General features: G+C 41.1%; 1 protein-coding gene across 1 annotated transcript; it reads left to right on the top strand.

The window, feature by feature from the left end:
- The first annotated feature begins 10576 nt into the window (after positions 1-10576).
- MRPL15 (mitochondrial ribosomal protein L15) lies at positions 10577-16530 on the top strand. The gene is made up of 5 exons (XM_024742653.1): positions 10577-10725; positions 11548-11702; positions 12279-12444; positions 14627-14750; positions 15250-16530. The coding sequence occupies exons 1-5, from the start codon at positions 10618-10620 to the stop codon at positions 15585-15587; spliced, it is 891 nt and encodes a 296-aa protein (XP_024598421.1). The 5' UTR covers positions 10577-10617; the 3' UTR covers positions 15588-16530.
- Positions 16531-17126: the final 596 nt, after the last annotated feature.

The following is a 17126-nucleotide window of genomic DNA, read 5'->3' on the forward strand; positions in this document are numbered from 1 at the left end:
AGCTGACCTCCGGTCCGCGGGCCGCGCGTGCTCAGTGCGGGCGGCCGGTCTGGGGGGCGGGGCCGCGCGGTCACTCCCGACCCCACTCACTTGCAAAGGTCGGGAAGGACTGGACTTGGGGAGCAGCTTCTGCGGTATTTCCACTGGGGGCTGCACAGGTGTGTAGTTTGGGGGCCCGCGCCTCGCCTCCTTTAAACTGCAACTGGAGAGGGAAGCACTCAGTTGTCACCGAGTTTCCACAATTTGCTGATTGGTGGCTCTGGAGGTCCTACTGATTTTGGCCCCAGAACACATGACCCCATTCTACAGCGGTGGCCCGATGCCCATCAAATACCTGGTAGGATCTGGGAGGGGCGGAGATGGACACACCTAAAGGCAAAATGCCCTGACCTTCGGAGGGTTACAGTTGACCACTGGAGAAAACACACAGTGAGAGCTGTGGTTCCGTTTTATTTGGGGACTCACTGAGGGCTATGCCCAGGGACACCTCCTCTCAGCGCTGAGGACGTGCTCTGAAAAGGTGGGGCGGGGGGCGAGGTCAGTGGGTAGATGATTTTGGTCCAAGTGTGCATGCAGTCAAGCACGTGTCTCCCTAGAAGGTTGCTGCTAGTCAGAAGAGATTTAATGGTTTTAGTGCTTTTCTGAATGTGGGAAGATGCAAGAGTTTGGGTTCATAAGAATTTTCACCTGCAAGTGTCTAATTATCTGAAGTCCTGTTCTGCCAGTTTTCCCCAGAGCACAGGGTACCTCATCCTGATCTCAGCCCTGAACTCCTTTCTGGAGGTGTTGAAGGTCAGCGACTGCAGTGGCTACTGACTTCACCCTTGTAGAACCAGGTGGCAAACGACAGTTTTTAGTTGTCACAATCTAGTGGAGAAACTTAGAAGATATATACAATCTGTTAAAAGGAGGATAACAGGCCCAAAATGGAGTCACTTGTGCTAAGCCCACATCATCCCCAAACTGAAACTTACTACCTAAACTTATTCCAGTTTCAATCTCTGGCAGGATGTAACCTTAAAGTCAGTCTGGAATTTCCTAGTCGGCGCTAGTGAGTTAATCAGCCTGTCTAGACCCCTTCCATCCCCCAAAGAAAAATGAAGTAATCTGCTCTTTCCTCGTTGCCACCCTCTTTCTGCCTTTAAAAGTCTTCTGTTTGTACGGCTCCCCGGAGCTCCTCTCTACTTGCTGGATGGGGTGCTGCCCCATTCATGAATCGTTGCATAAAGCCAATTAGATTTTTTAATTTATTCTGTTGAGTTTTGTTTTTTAACAATCCTTAGGGAGTCCAGTGTAAGGGAAGGGGAAGCTAGTGAACAAAGATCTTAAAAACAGAAACAAAACAACAAAATCTCCACTTTAATTATATGATAGCCAGAATGCTTGAAGTTTGGGGGTCTTATTCATACTCTCTTTTATTTTTTCCCCAATCATTCTTATACTGGATCTGAGTGCTGATAATTTTGTGGGCTCTCAAAAATGTTAAGTTGGTGCTGATTTCTCCAAAATAAAAAGGCTATTGGGATTTTCATTGAAATTCTCATGAAGCTACAGACCAATTTGAGGACATCTGACAACTGAGTCTTCTGATCCAAGAACTAGTGTGAATTTTTAGGTAATCTTGGATTTCTATCAGTAATGTTTTATTTATTTATTTTTAAAGTGTTTCTTTGTTTTTATAAATTTTTATTTATTTATGGCTGCGTTGGGTCTTCGTTGCTGTGCGTGGGCTTTCTCTAGTTGTGGCAAGTGGGGGCTACTCTTCGTTGTGGTTCGTGGGCTTCTCATTGCGGTGGCTTCTCTTGTTGCAGAGCACGGGCTCTAGGCGCGCGGGCTTCAGTAGTTGTGGCTCGTGGGCTCTAGAGCTCAGGATCAGTAGTTGTGGCGCACGGGCTTAGTTGCTTCACGGCATGTGGCATCTTCCCGGACCAGGGCCTGAACCCGTATCCCCTTCATTGGCAGGCAGATTCTTAACCTCTGTGCCACCAGGGAAGCCCTCTGTTAGTAATGTTTTATACTTTTCATTGTATAGGCTGGAATACCTTTTGTCAAATTTATGCCTAGAAAATCCATATTTTATGCAATTGTAAATGGTATTTCAAATTTCAATTTAATTATTTATTGCTAGATACAGGAATTTAATTTTTGCATACTGGCCTTGTATCTGAAATCTTGCTATACTCACTTAAGTTTTAGTAGCTTTTTTTTTTTTGGTGGATTTTTAGGCAATCATATACTTGAAAATAATTTCCATGTATCTGTGTATTTCCCAAATTTCTTTCACAAGTTCCACTGTGGTCAGAAAACATACTTTGTATGACTTCAGATTTTCAGTTCTATTGAGACAGGTTTTATATCACAGCATATGGTCTATTTTGGAGACTGTTCCATGTGCATTTGAGAAGAATATGTATTCTGCTGTTGTTGGGCAGAGTGTTTGATAGATGTCTATTATGTCCAGCTAGTTTTTAATGTCATTCAAGTGTTCTAAACTTCATCAGTCTTCTGCCTATTTATTCTGTCAATTTTTGAATGAGGGGAATTCAAGTCCCCAACTCTTATTGTTGAATTGTCTATTGTTTTCTTTAGATTCTGTCAGTTTTTGCTTCCTGTTAACAATTTTTATCTTAAAATCTATTTTTTCAGATATTAGCATAGCTGCTCCAGCTCTCTTATTGTTGCTGTTTATCTTTTTCCATCCTTTTACTTTGACAGCTTTATTGAGATATAATTTACAAATCATACAATTCATCCATTAAAGTGTACAATTCAATGATTTTTGGTACATTACATCATTAATTTTGTAATTGTAGTGAAATGTATTTAACATAAAATTTGCCATTTTTGCCATTTTAAAGTGTATAATTCAGTAGCATTAATTGCATTTAAAATGTTGTGCAAACTTCACCACTGTTTCCAAAACTTTTTCATCACTCCAAACAGAAACTCTGTAACTGTTAAGCAACACTCTCCATTCCACCCTCTCCCTAACCCTTTGTAATGTCTAATCTTTCTGTCTCTATGAATTTGTTTATTCCAGATATTTTATGTAAGTGGATTCATACAATATTTGTCCTTTTGTATCTCACTTATTTCATTTAGCATAATGTTTTCAAGGTTCTTCCATGTTGTGGCATGTATCATATCTTCATTCCCTTTTATGATTGAATAAAATACCTTTGCAGGTGTACACTACTTTTTGTTTATCCATTCGTCTGTTGAGGGACACTTGGGTTGTTTCCACCTTTTGGTTTTTGTGACTAATGCTTCAGTGAACATTGGCATACAAATATCTGTCTGACTTCCTGCTTTCAGTTCCTTTGGACATATACCATCAGCTTTCAGCATTTGACCATGATGTGTCTGGGTGTAGACCTCCTTTCAGTCATGCTAAGAGTTTATTGAGCCTCTTGGATACGGAATGTTTCTCATAGTGTTTGGGAAGTTTTCAACCACTATATAGTCGATATTTTTCTGCTCCCCTCCCTCCTTTCCTTCAGTTACTTCCATTACACAAATGCTGGTATGCCTAATGGTGTCCCACAATTCTGTAAGGCCCTGCTCAGTCTTCTTCGTTCTGTTCCTCTGTTCCTCAGATTGCGTAACCTCCATCAATCTGTATTTAAGTTCTCTGACTCTTCCATCTTTCAGTTCAAACTTACTGTTGTGCCCCTGTAGTGAATGATTGTCCAGTCACACCCTTGATGTTCCCTCCAGAATACTCTTTCTCATTTTTTGTAATATAGAAAGGCTGAGAAATTTCCAAATCTCTTTTCGTTCCTTTTTCTAACATGCCCCTCAAAACTCTCCCAGCCTCTACCCATTAACCAGTTCTAAAGTCACTTCCACAATTTTAGATGTTTGTTAGAGCAGTGCCCCAATTCCTGGTACCAAAATCTCTATTAGTTTGCTAGGGCTACCATGACAAAGGACCACAGACTGGGTGGATTAACAGACAAATTAATTTGTTCACAGTTCTGGAGGTGAGGTGTCTAAGATCGAGGAGTCGGCAGGGCTGGTTTCCTCTGAGGCCGCTCTCCGTGACTTGTAGGTGACTGTCTTCTCCCCATGTTTTCACAGTCTTCCCTCTATACAGATTGGCTCTGATTTGGGACGCGGGTATAAATCTGAGAATTTATAAACCATTTAAGATCACCTTGGGAGAACATCTGCATAGAAACAATAAATTTCAACATTTAGAGGTCAGATAGTGTAGGAGGAGACAGTAAAAGTGAGAGAGGTCAGCCAGGATGGAAGAAAGAAACCAGAAATGTGGGCTATCCGGAAATCGAACAAGGAAAATATTTCAAGTGGGGGTGGCCAACTGCTTTGAGTGCTGCTAAGAACTCACTTTAGAAGATAATTTCTATTTTTTAGCTTTATTGAGGTATAATTAATATATACAAATTGTACATATTTAATGAGTTTGGACATATGCTTACACTTGTGATACCATCACCACGATCATGGTAATAAACATTCCATCACCTCTTAAAGATTTCTTGTGTCCCCTTGCTTTGTTTCTTGTGATAAGAACGTTTAACATAAAATTTATCATCTTGGGACTTCCCTGGTGGTCCAGTGGTTAAGAATCTGCCTGCCGATGCAGGGGATGTGGGTTTGATCCCTGGTCGGGGAACTAGGATCCCACATGCCTCGGGGCAACTAAGCCCGCGAGCCACAACTACTGAGCCCACGAGCCACAACTAGAGAGGCTGCATGCCACAACAAAAGATCCCGCATGCTCCATCAAAGATTCCGCATGCCGCAGCTAAGACCTGACGCAGCCAATAAATAAATAAATATATTTTTAAAAAAGATTTACCTTCTTAAGTTTTTAAGCACACACCACATTGCTAACTATAGGCACAATGTTGTAATGTTATAGATCTCTAGACCTTATAGATCCCTAGATCATATAGATCCCTAGATAGCATTCACTCTGCATACCTGGAACTTTACACCCAGTCACCAACAACTCTCCATTTACCCCACTCCTAATCCCTAGCAATCACCAATTTATTTTCTACTTATATGAGTTTGACTATTTGATACATGATATAGGTGGAATCAAGCAGCACTTGTCTTTCTGTGACTGACATTTCATTCAGCATAACATCTTCCATGTCTATCCATGTTGTCACAAATGGTACAATTTCCTTAAATTTTAAATTGGAATAATATTTAATTTTAGGTCTATCCCTTATTTTCTTTATCCATTTGTCTGTCGATGCACATGGGTTGTTTCCATGTCTTGGCTACTGTGGTTAATGCTGCAGTAAACATGGAAGTGCAAATATCTCTTCGAGATCCTAATTTCAGTTCTTTTGAATATATACCCAGGAGTGGGCTTGCCGGATAACGTAGCTCTATTTAAAAAAACTTTTTTTTAATTAAAAAAAATTTTTTGGCTGCACTGTGCGGCACACAGGCTCTTAGTTCCCCCACCAGGGATTGAACCCACGCCCCCTGCAGTGGAAGTGCAGAGTCTTAACCACTGGACTGCCAGGGAAGTCCCCTATTTTTACCTTTTTGCGGCACCTCCATACTGTTTTCCAAAGAGGCTGCACCATTTTACTTTTTTTTTTTTTTTGCGGTACGCGGGCCTCTCACTATTGTGGCCTCTCCCGTTGCGGAGCACAGGCTCCGGACGCGCAGACTCAGCGGCCATGGCTCACAGGCCCAGCCGCTCCGTGGCATGTGGGATCTTCCTGGACCGGGGCACGAACCCATGTCCCCTGCATCGGCAGGCGAACTCTCAACCACTGCGCCACCAGGGGAGCCCCACCATTTTACATTTTTATATCCTGATTAGCAGTACAAGGAGAGATTGATAATGTAGGAAAGAAAGGGGATATGAAAACTACAAAATTCTTAAGCAGGTGGGAGGAGTCCAGATCACAGGTGGAAAGACTGACCATTAGCAGGAGAAAAGCCACTTCCTTCTCTTTAATGGGATATAGAGGATGAATGCTGTTCTAGGGAAGGACTGTACATTTACTGGTGGGATATGGAAGAAATTCTCCATCTCATGACTCCTTTTTCTAAAGTATAAAGGAAAATCATTGACAGAGAGAGAGAGGGAAAGTAGATACAAAATAGTCATCATTGAGAGTGAAAAAGTAAGTTTTCTAGAACACTGAGGTAGGATGACCAATTTAAGGTTTATGGCCATGAATTTAAAGAAAGTCTATCAACCTGAAAGCCAGTTCTCTGGGGCCTGAAAAGAGGGAAATACTGAAAACTGGTCTAGAAAGAGCAAATACAGTAATTGTAGCTTCTTATTTACACTAAATGATGATTGAAAGTGTACAGGTATATTGATAATCCATGACAATGGATTAAATTGTCAGTAAATTGTTAGTAAATAGACAGCTAACAGAAGTTGGAAATGAGAAGGGGCAAAGGAGTGACAGGGGAGGCTTGTCAGTATCTTCATCTTAGAGGAAGGAGCTCATATATACTTCTGAAACTTGACCATCCAAGAAGTAGTTCTTATATTATTTAAAGTTCTTATATTATTTAAATCACACAGTTTACCATGAGAGAAAATACTAGAAAGAAGTAGTTTAATATAGATCTTCAGCTATCATAGAACAAGTGAATGAATATACAATGTCAAAAGTTGATAAAAAACAATTAGTGTAGGGAAATTTTAATTTGTAAATATGGAGGCAATCACCAGAAGAAATGAAAACAGAAAGTTAAAAGTGATTGCCTATGAAGATCTCCTGCTTCTCAGTGTAGGCGCTTTTGTACAACTGCATTTTTTTCATAACAAATGAATGCATTATGTACTATGATAAAATCAAAACAAAAATTATCTAGGTGTGAATGAAGACCTTTGAGTCAGGACCAACCTTTGATAAAACTAGGTAATTTTTTTGAAGGTGACATTTATTTTCAACCCTTTTCATGCTCTCTTCTCTCTCAATATTTGTTGTTTCCCAGTATCAAAGCCATTCACTTCTTTCCCGCCCTTGACTTCCTTCCTTCCTTCACTAAGAAAAATCACATCTCCAGTTTTTTTTACTCAACTTTGATCTTCACAAAATTAGCCTATTCTTGGTCCCATTCTAAAAATGACTTGTCAGTAATAACTGAATCACTGAAATTCCTTTCCTCCTCCTGTTCCCATCCCTGCCAAAATATTATTTAATGTGTGACCTCATTTAGGGAGATGAGATGGGAGACTTTTATGTGCATGCTTTTGTCTTGTTGTTTTTTAATCAGAAACAGTTGAGTTGATATTTTTTAAAATTTATTATTGTTTTATTTATTTATTTTTGGCTGAGTTCGGTCTTCATTGCTACGTGCAGGCTTTCTCCAGTTGCACAGAGCATGGGCTACTCTTTCTTGCGGTGTGCGGGCTTCTCACTGCAGTGGCTTCTCTTGTTGTGGAGCACGGCTTTCAGTAGTTGTGGCTCGCGGGGCCCTAGAGCGCAGGCTCAATAGTTGTGGCACGCGGGCTTAGTTGCTCTGCGGCATGTGGGATCTTCCCCAACCAGGGTTTGAACCCATGTCCCCTGTGTTGGCAGGTGGACTCTCAACCACTGCACCACCAGGGAAGTCCTGATGTGACTCTTCATTTCATAGTGTATTATCATTATGGTTCATACACAGTACCTTGTGTGATGAATTTATCCCCTTTTATTTTCATCCCCAACTCCCATTCTTATATCCTTGAAAATTTTTATTTTAATTAATTAGCTAAAAGGAATCAATCTATATTGACAGACTGTCAAAGCACTGGGATAGGTGGAGGAAGATTATTTGGGAGTGTATGAGAAGGAGGGCCTTCCCAATGGACTTCAAATTATAGCATCTTTATAGGGTTCACTTCATTCTTTTATATAATGACTCAGTAGTCACTATTGACCAGGGCTGGAGTCAGGATGACTCTTAAATAGTTGCTGAGATGTTTTCTTATTACAAGGTCTCCTTAATGTGATTTAAACAGGGTCTAGGACAACACCCCAAGCATGTGGGTGCTTAATAAATATAATCCTGCAATGATAATGATGATGTAAAACTTCTGTAGGCTTAAAGATCGATGACTTATTCACCATACGCCCTTAATTTACATTCTTACAACACAGATGAGACTCATCAAATTATTTTAACTGTTTTATATGCTTGGTCAACATGTTGCATATGGGCTAAACAAATATGTAGCCTACAATTATTACTTCCACTATCATTAACTGATGTCCACCAATAACATTACATAACGTATACAACAAAAAGCATCTACTTCACAGAAGTGCAGCACACTGTTTTATATTTCCTGTATCTCATTTATTCAATAAAATTTTTTTTCGATGATAAAAAATATTATTGGAACTAACACTCATCTAGAGCTCATTACTTAGTGAAAACAATGATTTTCTAGATAGGGGGAAAACTATGTATCTTTCTGTAGATTAGGACACATTTTGCAACATATTTTGCAATTTTCTTCCCAGAAGTATGAAATTTCTAACAGAAAGATGATTAAATATATTGAATTGAAAACCCTTAAAGGCAGGAACTAGCTTCTATTTTTTTCACTATATTTCTTTTTACACTTCTAAATAGTATGGACTTTTATCTTCATATTGTTTTATAGAACTCACATATTTGTATTTCTCTTGTAGTGCTATTTGTTCTACAAAAGGCCTGATTTTTTTTTTTAACTTTTCAAAAATACTCATTCTTGGGGAATTCCCTGGTGGTCCAGCGGTTAGGACTCCACGCTTTCATTGCCAAGGGCCCGGGTTTGATCCCTGGTCGGGGAACTAAGATCCCACAAGTGCGTGGTGCAGCCAAAATAATAATAATTCTTGGAAAATCTCCCCTACTAGATTTCAAACAATCTGGGAGAAGATCCTGTTTGACTTCCTCCATGTATATTTTTCAGTAACAAGTTCAGTGTCTCGCTCATAAATATTGCTCAAATAAAGGAATGAATGCAACTTTTTCTTTCTGTGTTTTTTGTGGGTTTTTTTGCCAGGTCACGGGGCTTGTGGGATCTTAGTTCCATGACCAGGGATAGAACTCGGCCCCAGCAGTGAAAGCACAGAGTCCTAACTACTGGACCACCAGGAAGTCCCCTCTGTAGTTTTTCACACTTGATTTAAAATAACTTCAAAAATGTTTAAACAGAGTAGTTGCCCTCCAAAAATTTATTTCCACCTTCACTATTTGTGATCACCAGTAGGGATGAGCAGAACAACCCCCCAGCAAGACAGTGAAACATAAAAAGAACAATAAAAGAAAGTTAAAGAAAAGAGCATGGTCCATATTATACTCACTTAAGACAAAAATAGGGAAGCCGATACTTTTGAGTGAAAATATTGTTATGTATTTTGTGCTGCAGATATTCAACTTTATATTATAAAAAATACTACTTATGTAATAGGAGGCAAAGTGTGAATCCTGGCTCTGCTGCTTGCTATGAGACGTCGTTCAAGCTACCACCCTTGTCAAGTCCGAAAGGTAGTAACATCTACCCCACGAGGGGTTGTTCAGTTGATGAATCGAATGAGGGTGACTCAGCACGCGACTGACACATAGCCAAGCGCTCAGCGTGGCTCCTTCCGTATTAACAGCAAGTGAAGTTAGCATGTCTGTGACTTGGTCAAAGCAACACAGACGCACTCGGACAGGATGCAGAGTTTGCGTCCTATTCACGGGTTGGTACCAGCCAGACACTGTAATAGCTCGACCCTGAGTATTATTTTCGAATCTCAGGGTTGCCAGCTAAAAGTCGGAACTTGCCATCTGCCTCTACAAGGATGAAGTCGGTAGCCACTGCAGCCGCTGACCTCCGACACCCCTTGAAAAGACTTGAGGGCTGAGATCAGGAGTAAGGCGCACTTTGCTCTGGGAAAACTGGCAGAACAGGTTTTCAGATAGTCAGGCATTTTCAGAAGATTTTATGAGCCCAAATTCTGGCATCTCCTTGTATCTAGAAGGGCACTAGAATCATTAACCAGCAGCAAGCCTCTGCCATCATGGGTGCTTGATGACACTACCTCCCTTCACGTAAATCACACATATACTGACCTTCTCCGGAGCAGTTCCTCGGAGCTGAGGGGCTATCTCCCATGCTATAGCCCTCACCTTGCCCCAAATAACAACCCACAACTCTCCGTTGTGCAATTCTTTTCAGAGGACAGGGCGTATAATTGGCTCAGCTCCAAGCCGGTACTTCGGCGCCCAGGGTATCTTATTCTGGGCCCCACGTGGAGCTCGGAGAAGACCCTCCGCCTCTAAGGACCAGGCTGGGAGACATATCAGGCCAGTGACTCCAAGCCCTCTAACGCACACACCGTTTTCAACGCGTGCTTTGTGCGGCGAAAGAGAACGCAGCACATTCCGAACCAAGGTCAAGGCACGACCTCTCAAAATAGGATCCCATCCCCAACGAACTAAACATAAAGCCGGCGCACCACGAAGATTACACCCTCGTACACCTGCCGCCACCGCGAAAGCACCCGGCTCCCGGCATGCCCCGCGGCTGGCGGCGCGGCGCGCCTGCAGCACGACAGGGGCGGGGCCTCGGCCGTAAAGCAGTGCCGGAAATTACGTGCGCTGGCGGTCCGGCGTCCTTGTGGTTTGGCGGGCGCGCCGGTCATGGCCGGCCCGGTGAGGGGCGGAGGGCCCCAGGCCTTGGACCTGCTGCGGGCCCTTCCTCGTGTGAGCCTGGCTAACCTGAGGCCGAACCCGGGCTCCAGGAAACCGGTAAGGCTGCGGGCGGCGCGGGGGCCCTCGGGGTCGCGGGTCCAGAGGCGCTGGGGGAACCAGGGGCCCCTGAGCCCCTCTGCTTAGGTGACGCGGGAAAACCTGCCCACGTGGTCCCAGTTCTCTGTAAGGTTCAGGTTTAGAGGCTTAATTACGTTAATTGGGGCGGGGGAGCGAGGTCGCAGGAAGTACAAATGATTGTCTCATTTAAAATTGGGTTTAACATGGAGTGCTTTTCCATCATACCATATCTTCATGGGAAAGATTTATTACATTTGATGTCTCTTCTGCAAATCATTGAATATAGCTAGAAAAGCTGTCATGGACATACTGTCACTTTAAAAATCAATTTGTTGCTTTCCTGAAGTGACAGGATGTAAAGTAAGAAAAATATTTTTCTTATAAGTTGGTATTTAAATAAAACGCTATATATGGGTAACAATGGCATATTGACAATTAATTCCAAAATAAATGCGCTTGCGTATCATGCAAACTTTGCTTGTTGTGGATGTTTAATTCTACAATTTTTTTCAGTTCCAACCTGTCACAGTCTCCTTTTTTTCATCTCATTCTTGGAACTTTCCCTTTGAAACACAACTTGGAGTTTGGTTGCAAGAATTAGCTACATCTTCGGAGGCAGAGTTGCTCATGTGGAGTGTTTGGACTTCAGAGCAGCTAGGATGGTGCCTGGCACGTAGTGGGCTTGGCTAGTCCTGCTTGGTTGGATGAATGAAGGACGTAACCAAAAGATACAGTGCAAAGGTGAAATGCAATTTTTAAAAGTGCATCTGTAGATCATAAAACATTCTTCTTTCCTTACAGGGAAGACGACCAAGAGGTCAGAGAAGAGGTAGGAAATGTGGCAGAGGCCACAAGGGAGAACGACAGAGAGGAACCCGGCCCCGGCTGGGCTTTGAGGGAGGCCAGACTCCATTTTACCTTCGAATCCCAAAATATGGGTTTAATGAAGGACATAGGTAAGTTCGCTTTTCTTCTTAGTGTAAAATACTTAATTCTCACTGAGAGTTACCTAAAACTAGGTTGGTAGAAATTTAAATCCACTTTGAGGCAAACTTTCATTGCTGTTTCTCTGAACCATTTTTGGTAATGAAGTTTAGCCTGAATTGGGGAAAAAGCCAGACATTGCACTGACTTGCAAAATGGAGATAACGGTGCCTGCTCGCGAGGTTTAGGGCGATTACGTATATAAAATCTGACTCATTGTCGTCACCCAATAAATGGTAATCACCATTACTTTGAGTTCCATTAATGTATAATTTACAGTGGGTTAAATATTTATTTATTTGTCTAAATGAGTGAAGTAGATGCCTAGGCAAATAATTTGGTGAAACAAAGTAAGTACTTACTGGTTTTGTTTCATTGCCCCCAAATCAAGGAATATTACATGTTTATGCCATACTCAGGGGTTTTATTTTGTTAAACCATATAAATTGATGGAGGAAAACCCAGGACAAAACTCTGAGTTGATCTGGAGATCTTGCTGGAAGGTAAGTCTGGCTGAGTTTTCCAACTACTGTTACTTTCTTGTGTAGCTTCAGACGCCAGTATCAGCCTTTGAGTCTCAACAGGCTGCAGTACCTTATTGATTTGGGTCGAGTTGATCCTACACAACCTATTGATTTAACCCAACTTGTCAATGGGAGAGGCGTGACCATCCAGCCATCTAAAAGGGATTATGGTGTCCAGCTGGTAGAGGAGGTAAGTCTGAATTAGATTGTTTTTGGAGTTACATAGATGGCTATTTCTGATTTCCACATAATCGACACCCTGCCTGCTTTATTTTTATCCCTTTTGAGTTGTCATAAACATTATGTAGTGGCGATCGTGTTATACTCGTGGTTTTAGAAAGCTGCATGCTGTTGGTGGTGGGAGGCAGGGGCGGCTCTGTTCCCTGGTCCTGGGATGTTCTTCTCCTGTGTACCCATTCGTACTTCTCCCTCACTCTGTTTGGTTCTCTGTTCAAATGTCATCCTAGTAGGAAGATGTTTTTGACATTCTTTATAAAGGAACATTCATACCCTTATACCTGACCGTCTGCCTTATTCTGCCCAAAGGATTTTTCTTTGAGTGTATGAACACCTGACACTTATTACCAAGTAATGCATTTATTTTTCATTGTTTTTCCTCATTGTGATGTCAGTTCTTTGAGAGCAGGTACTTTGATACATTGCTGTATTTACAACATTGGAAATATTGGCTTGTGATAGTCACTCAGTATTTATGGAGGACAGAAATGAATCAAATCCAGTTCTAATTGTAGGGAAGCGGTTTTCTATTTGTAGAAGTTGGCCAGGAGTTTCATAAGCAAATAAACTTGTAGATTGTTAATCAACTATCTGTTTCTTGCATGTCAGTAATACGATATTGCTGTGTAAGTAACTTAGTGTCCACTAGAGGGGAGCATTGTTTATGGGAAAACCTTTTAGATTCCTTTGAAAAAGTACACTTGTGGATAAAAGTTTTCCAAATAAAATGATTCGAAGAGAGAATATCAAATACACCATTAAACCTCAGTATTCTACTTGAGGCGTATAAGGGAACACAATTGTAGATTAACATATGGAAAAACCCATGACCTCACCAGACATTAACGCACATCCCAACAGCTTTCAGGCATGTGTCTATTAAACTAGCAAAAATCATTCTGAAATCTACACCAGGACATTGGTTGAATAAGTACAGTTATACATTATTTACAGCTCTGTAAACTGCTTGCCCTTTTCTGGATTTCAGATTTGTAGTAAATAGTGGATAATAAGACTCTTTTGCTCTTTCAGCACATTACCAATCTGGGAACAGAAGTCCTAAGGAAAAACACAATAAAAGAAACCTAATTGATATAATGAAATGCTAAATATTCTTCTTATAACACTGAAAATGCTGGAACTAACCCCAATGCCCAAGGATGGGGAAATGGTTAAGCAATATGTGGAATAGTAATTAGAAATCTCAAATAATATGGCAAGACTTTGTTTCATTGAGTCAAGAGTGCCATTGACTGTAAAAATGCCTACCAGTATCATAGATGGGAAAAATGTGAGAAAATGTGTCTTAGAATTGATGGAATATTTTGAAATTGGGAGCCAGCTTGTTTCGCCACACCAGAATAGCAAAAAAAACTTTTATTACTGCAAAAAGAATGGTAGTGCCACCATCTTTTTATTTTGTCAGAATCTGTTCTGAAATTAGAGTAAAATATAGCACATCCTAATGGAAGTGCCCAGACAGGACTTTAAAAAGTTGAGTACTATTTTTATTTTTGTTGTTGTCTCTGCCCCTTTCCCTAGAGGGGCCCCTCCCAAGCTCAGATACTTTGTTCTTTTGCTGGCTCGAGCCCTCTTGCCCCCCTCTTTAACCAGCTCTTGGCCTCTTGCTTACTTATGGGTCAGGAAGGTAAGTTTTTATCTGTGTCACGCGGCATAATGTGGTTAGGAACGAGGGCGCTGGGACTAGACTCCCCCTGGCTTTGTGATCTTGGGCAAGTTGCTCAACCTCTCTGTGTTTCCGTCTATGTGTTGCCGTCTATGACATTGGTGTGGCAGTGATTCTGTTGGTTTAGAGTTGTCTTGAGGATTAAACAATCTGCTGTTACTGAAGTAATGGGAATGTGTATTTATGTTGGTGCCCGCCAAATGCATAAAATGGAATTCTAGTCATCCCTGCTCATAGGGAATGAAAATTGGTAAAACAAGTTGGCCTAAAAAAACGTGGAAGAATTTGGTGTTTGATAGGACCTCAAAGCAGCGGTATTTAAAGTAGGAATAGCTGTCACGTTGCAGGCCCTTTAGAGGAGAAAACACAGTGTAGAAGGGAAGCTCATGTAATTAATTCACTTGTAGCCAAGCCGTCTCCTCACAGACCTTGTTTTGACGGGTGACAGGGTGCTGACACCTTTAAGGCAAAAGTTAATATTGAAGTACAGCTGGCTTCAGAGCTGGCCATCGCTGCGATCGAGAAGAACGGGGGTGTCGTCACGACGGCCTTCTACGACCCTCGAAGCCTGGGTAAGCTTGTTACCTTGGGGTCGCGTGCTGACTGCCACACGAGGGTTTGACTTGCTCTGCAGCCCCCTTGGCTTCCTGTTTGAGGGGTTCCTACTACTGGTGTGGCTGGTGGCGCTCCGCCTTCTCATACACCTCAGCCAGTGTGTCATAAAAAGGTTTTGTTATTTAAAACATGGGGCTTCAGAAAAAAAAAACCAAAACAAAACAAAAAAAAAACATGGGGCTTCAGTATGCTATTTCCCACGTTTAGAAATTCACTCGCTGTTGGTGATGCAGGAGTAACTTTGACTTTCAAGATGCAGACTTTTGAAAGTCAAGTGTTTCCATTTGCTTACTTAAGACAAACCTGTTTAATAAAAAAAAAAGTTTTGGGAATTAAGTTTTCCTCTTGGAAATATTTAAAAATTAATAATTAAAAGAATACCATTATTAAGAGAAAATCATTATGTATATAGGCAGTATTTGCATCTCTCTCTTTCTATTTAAACATTTTTTTTAGAAATACTGTGCAAACCTATTCCATTCTTTCTCCGCGGACAACCCATTCCCAAGCGAATGCTCCCCCCTGAGGCACTGGTAACCTATTACACTGATGCAAGGAATCGTGGTTACTTGGCGGATCCTGCTGAATTTCCTGAAGCGAGACTGGAGCTCGCCAAGAAGTATGGTTATATCTTACCTGATATCACGAAAGACGAACTCTTCCAAATGCTCAGCACTCGAAAAGATCCAAGGCAGATTTTGTTTGGTCTTGCTCCGGGGTGGGTAGTGAATATGGCAGATAAGAAAATCCTCAAACCTACGGATGAGAATCTCCTCAAGTACTACAGCTCCTGAGTTCCTTCCAAGAGAGCAGATGGTAAAAGAGCACCAGAAAGGGACCGAAACACGTGTGTTTCCCGTTGCATTTGCTTAATTTGTAATTCTGCAGATGTTGGTGTTTTCTGTGTAATCATCTCTCTCTTTCTTATCTAAATTAAAATAAAAATATAGTAAGCAAGGACTGCATAGAGGATCTGGTGGATCTTTGTGCTTCTGTCTCCGTTCTGAGCTCCCTGGTTCTCTGCCCAAGGAAGAGTGTAACTCTTAGTCAGTTTCCGGCTGAGTCTTCCATCATCTTTCCATCCAGGTCTTGTCTTACTGTTGCAAATCAGAGTGAACGTGCAAGTGGGATGGGATTGCTTTGTTGGCTGCTTGGTCAGGGTCAGAGGGCTGCTAATGAACTGGTGAGCCTCTTACTCGGTAGCCGCGAGGAGGCGCTGCTGCCCAGTGTCAAGACAGCAAGCCTACAGCTTGGGATGATTAAGATGTGCGGCGTGAGTTGAAGGGTTAAGACTGGTGAGTAGCTGCTAAGCAGTTCAATGTTTGCTAGCAAAATTGAGACCAGAACTCCAAGGGAATTCATTTTCTCAACTCAGAGTAGACAGAAATGATCAAGCCAGTATCACTTTTTTTCCTTGAAGAAGGTAAATGTTCTAATTCTAATTGATATGATTTTGCTTATAGGCTTTGGAAACCTTTGTTTTTCAGTCATTTTAAATGCTTTTGAAAAAATGGTCAATGATTATATAAGCCATAAAACAACTGGTCATGTGAAAGTTAAACTCAGTTAATTTTAAAGGTTCAGCGGTCAGTAAGTCTGTTGTATCTAAGCACGTGAAAGCTTAATTTATCCTGATGCAATTAAATCTTGAATAATTCATGATAATTCTTCAACAGTAGAAATAAAATGATTCCTGCTTGTTTATTTTATGAAAATAAAAAAATTTAAAAACCTAAACAGTGCATTATTTTGTTACCTTATCTACCTCAAATATAGCTGAGCTAAGATTACGTTTATAAAGTAATTTAAGTACGAAGAGTGTATTTCAGTTTTTATCCAGGATTATTTAGTTTGGCTTGTTATTAAACCATTTCTTAGTACCCAGAACTTATAAGAATCACTACTAGCCCCATCTTCTCGGATAGTCACCTGTGAATTTCAGAGGATGGGCAACAGTTTAAAAACATGTTTTTATTTTTCAGAGACACAAGTGACAGGTGTTTTTGAGGGAGAGTGATGATAAAGCACCAGAAACCATCTACTTTTTTCTGTGCCTCTTTTTCTAAACATTTTGGCCATAAAGCCATCTTACATTTCCTATGCTAGGTATCTAAAAAGTTTTATTTGAATATTGTATATAGAAGAAGAGAGATGGTAGCAAAGAAGAATTCCAAGGTGCAGAGAAAATGTGTTTTTATTGACGATTACAGCGACTAAGAGTCAGGAATAGAATACATTTTCATTTTTTAAAATCACGGGGAAAAGTCCCAAAAAACTTTCTATCATTATAAAAGTAGTCCATGCTTGTTTTGAAGTTATGTAATATTGAAGTC

This window comes from Neophocaena asiaeorientalis, unplaced genomic scaffold (genome assembly GCF_003031525.2).
Source record: "Neophocaena asiaeorientalis asiaeorientalis breed wild unplaced genomic scaffold, Neophocaena_asiaeorientalis_V1.1 scaffold226, whole genome shotgun sequence".
NCBI lineage: Eukaryota > Metazoa > Chordata > Mammalia > Artiodactyla > Phocoenidae > Neophocaena > Neophocaena asiaeorientalis.

Bases quoted from the DNA above. Each gene is read 5' to 3' on its own strand.
- MRPL15 (XM_024742653.1), top strand. From the start codon at position 10,618: ATGGCCGGCCCGGTGAGGGGCGGAGGGCCCCAGGCCTTGGACCTGCTG. The intron at 11,703-12,278 runs GTAAGTTCGCTT...TTTCTTGTGTAG, and splicing joins GGGTTTAATGAAGGACATAG to CTTCAGACGCCAGTATCAGC. The intron at 14,751-15,249 runs GTAAGCTTGTTA...CATTTTTTTTAG, and splicing joins CTACGACCCTCGAAGCCTGG to AAATACTGTGCAAACCTATT.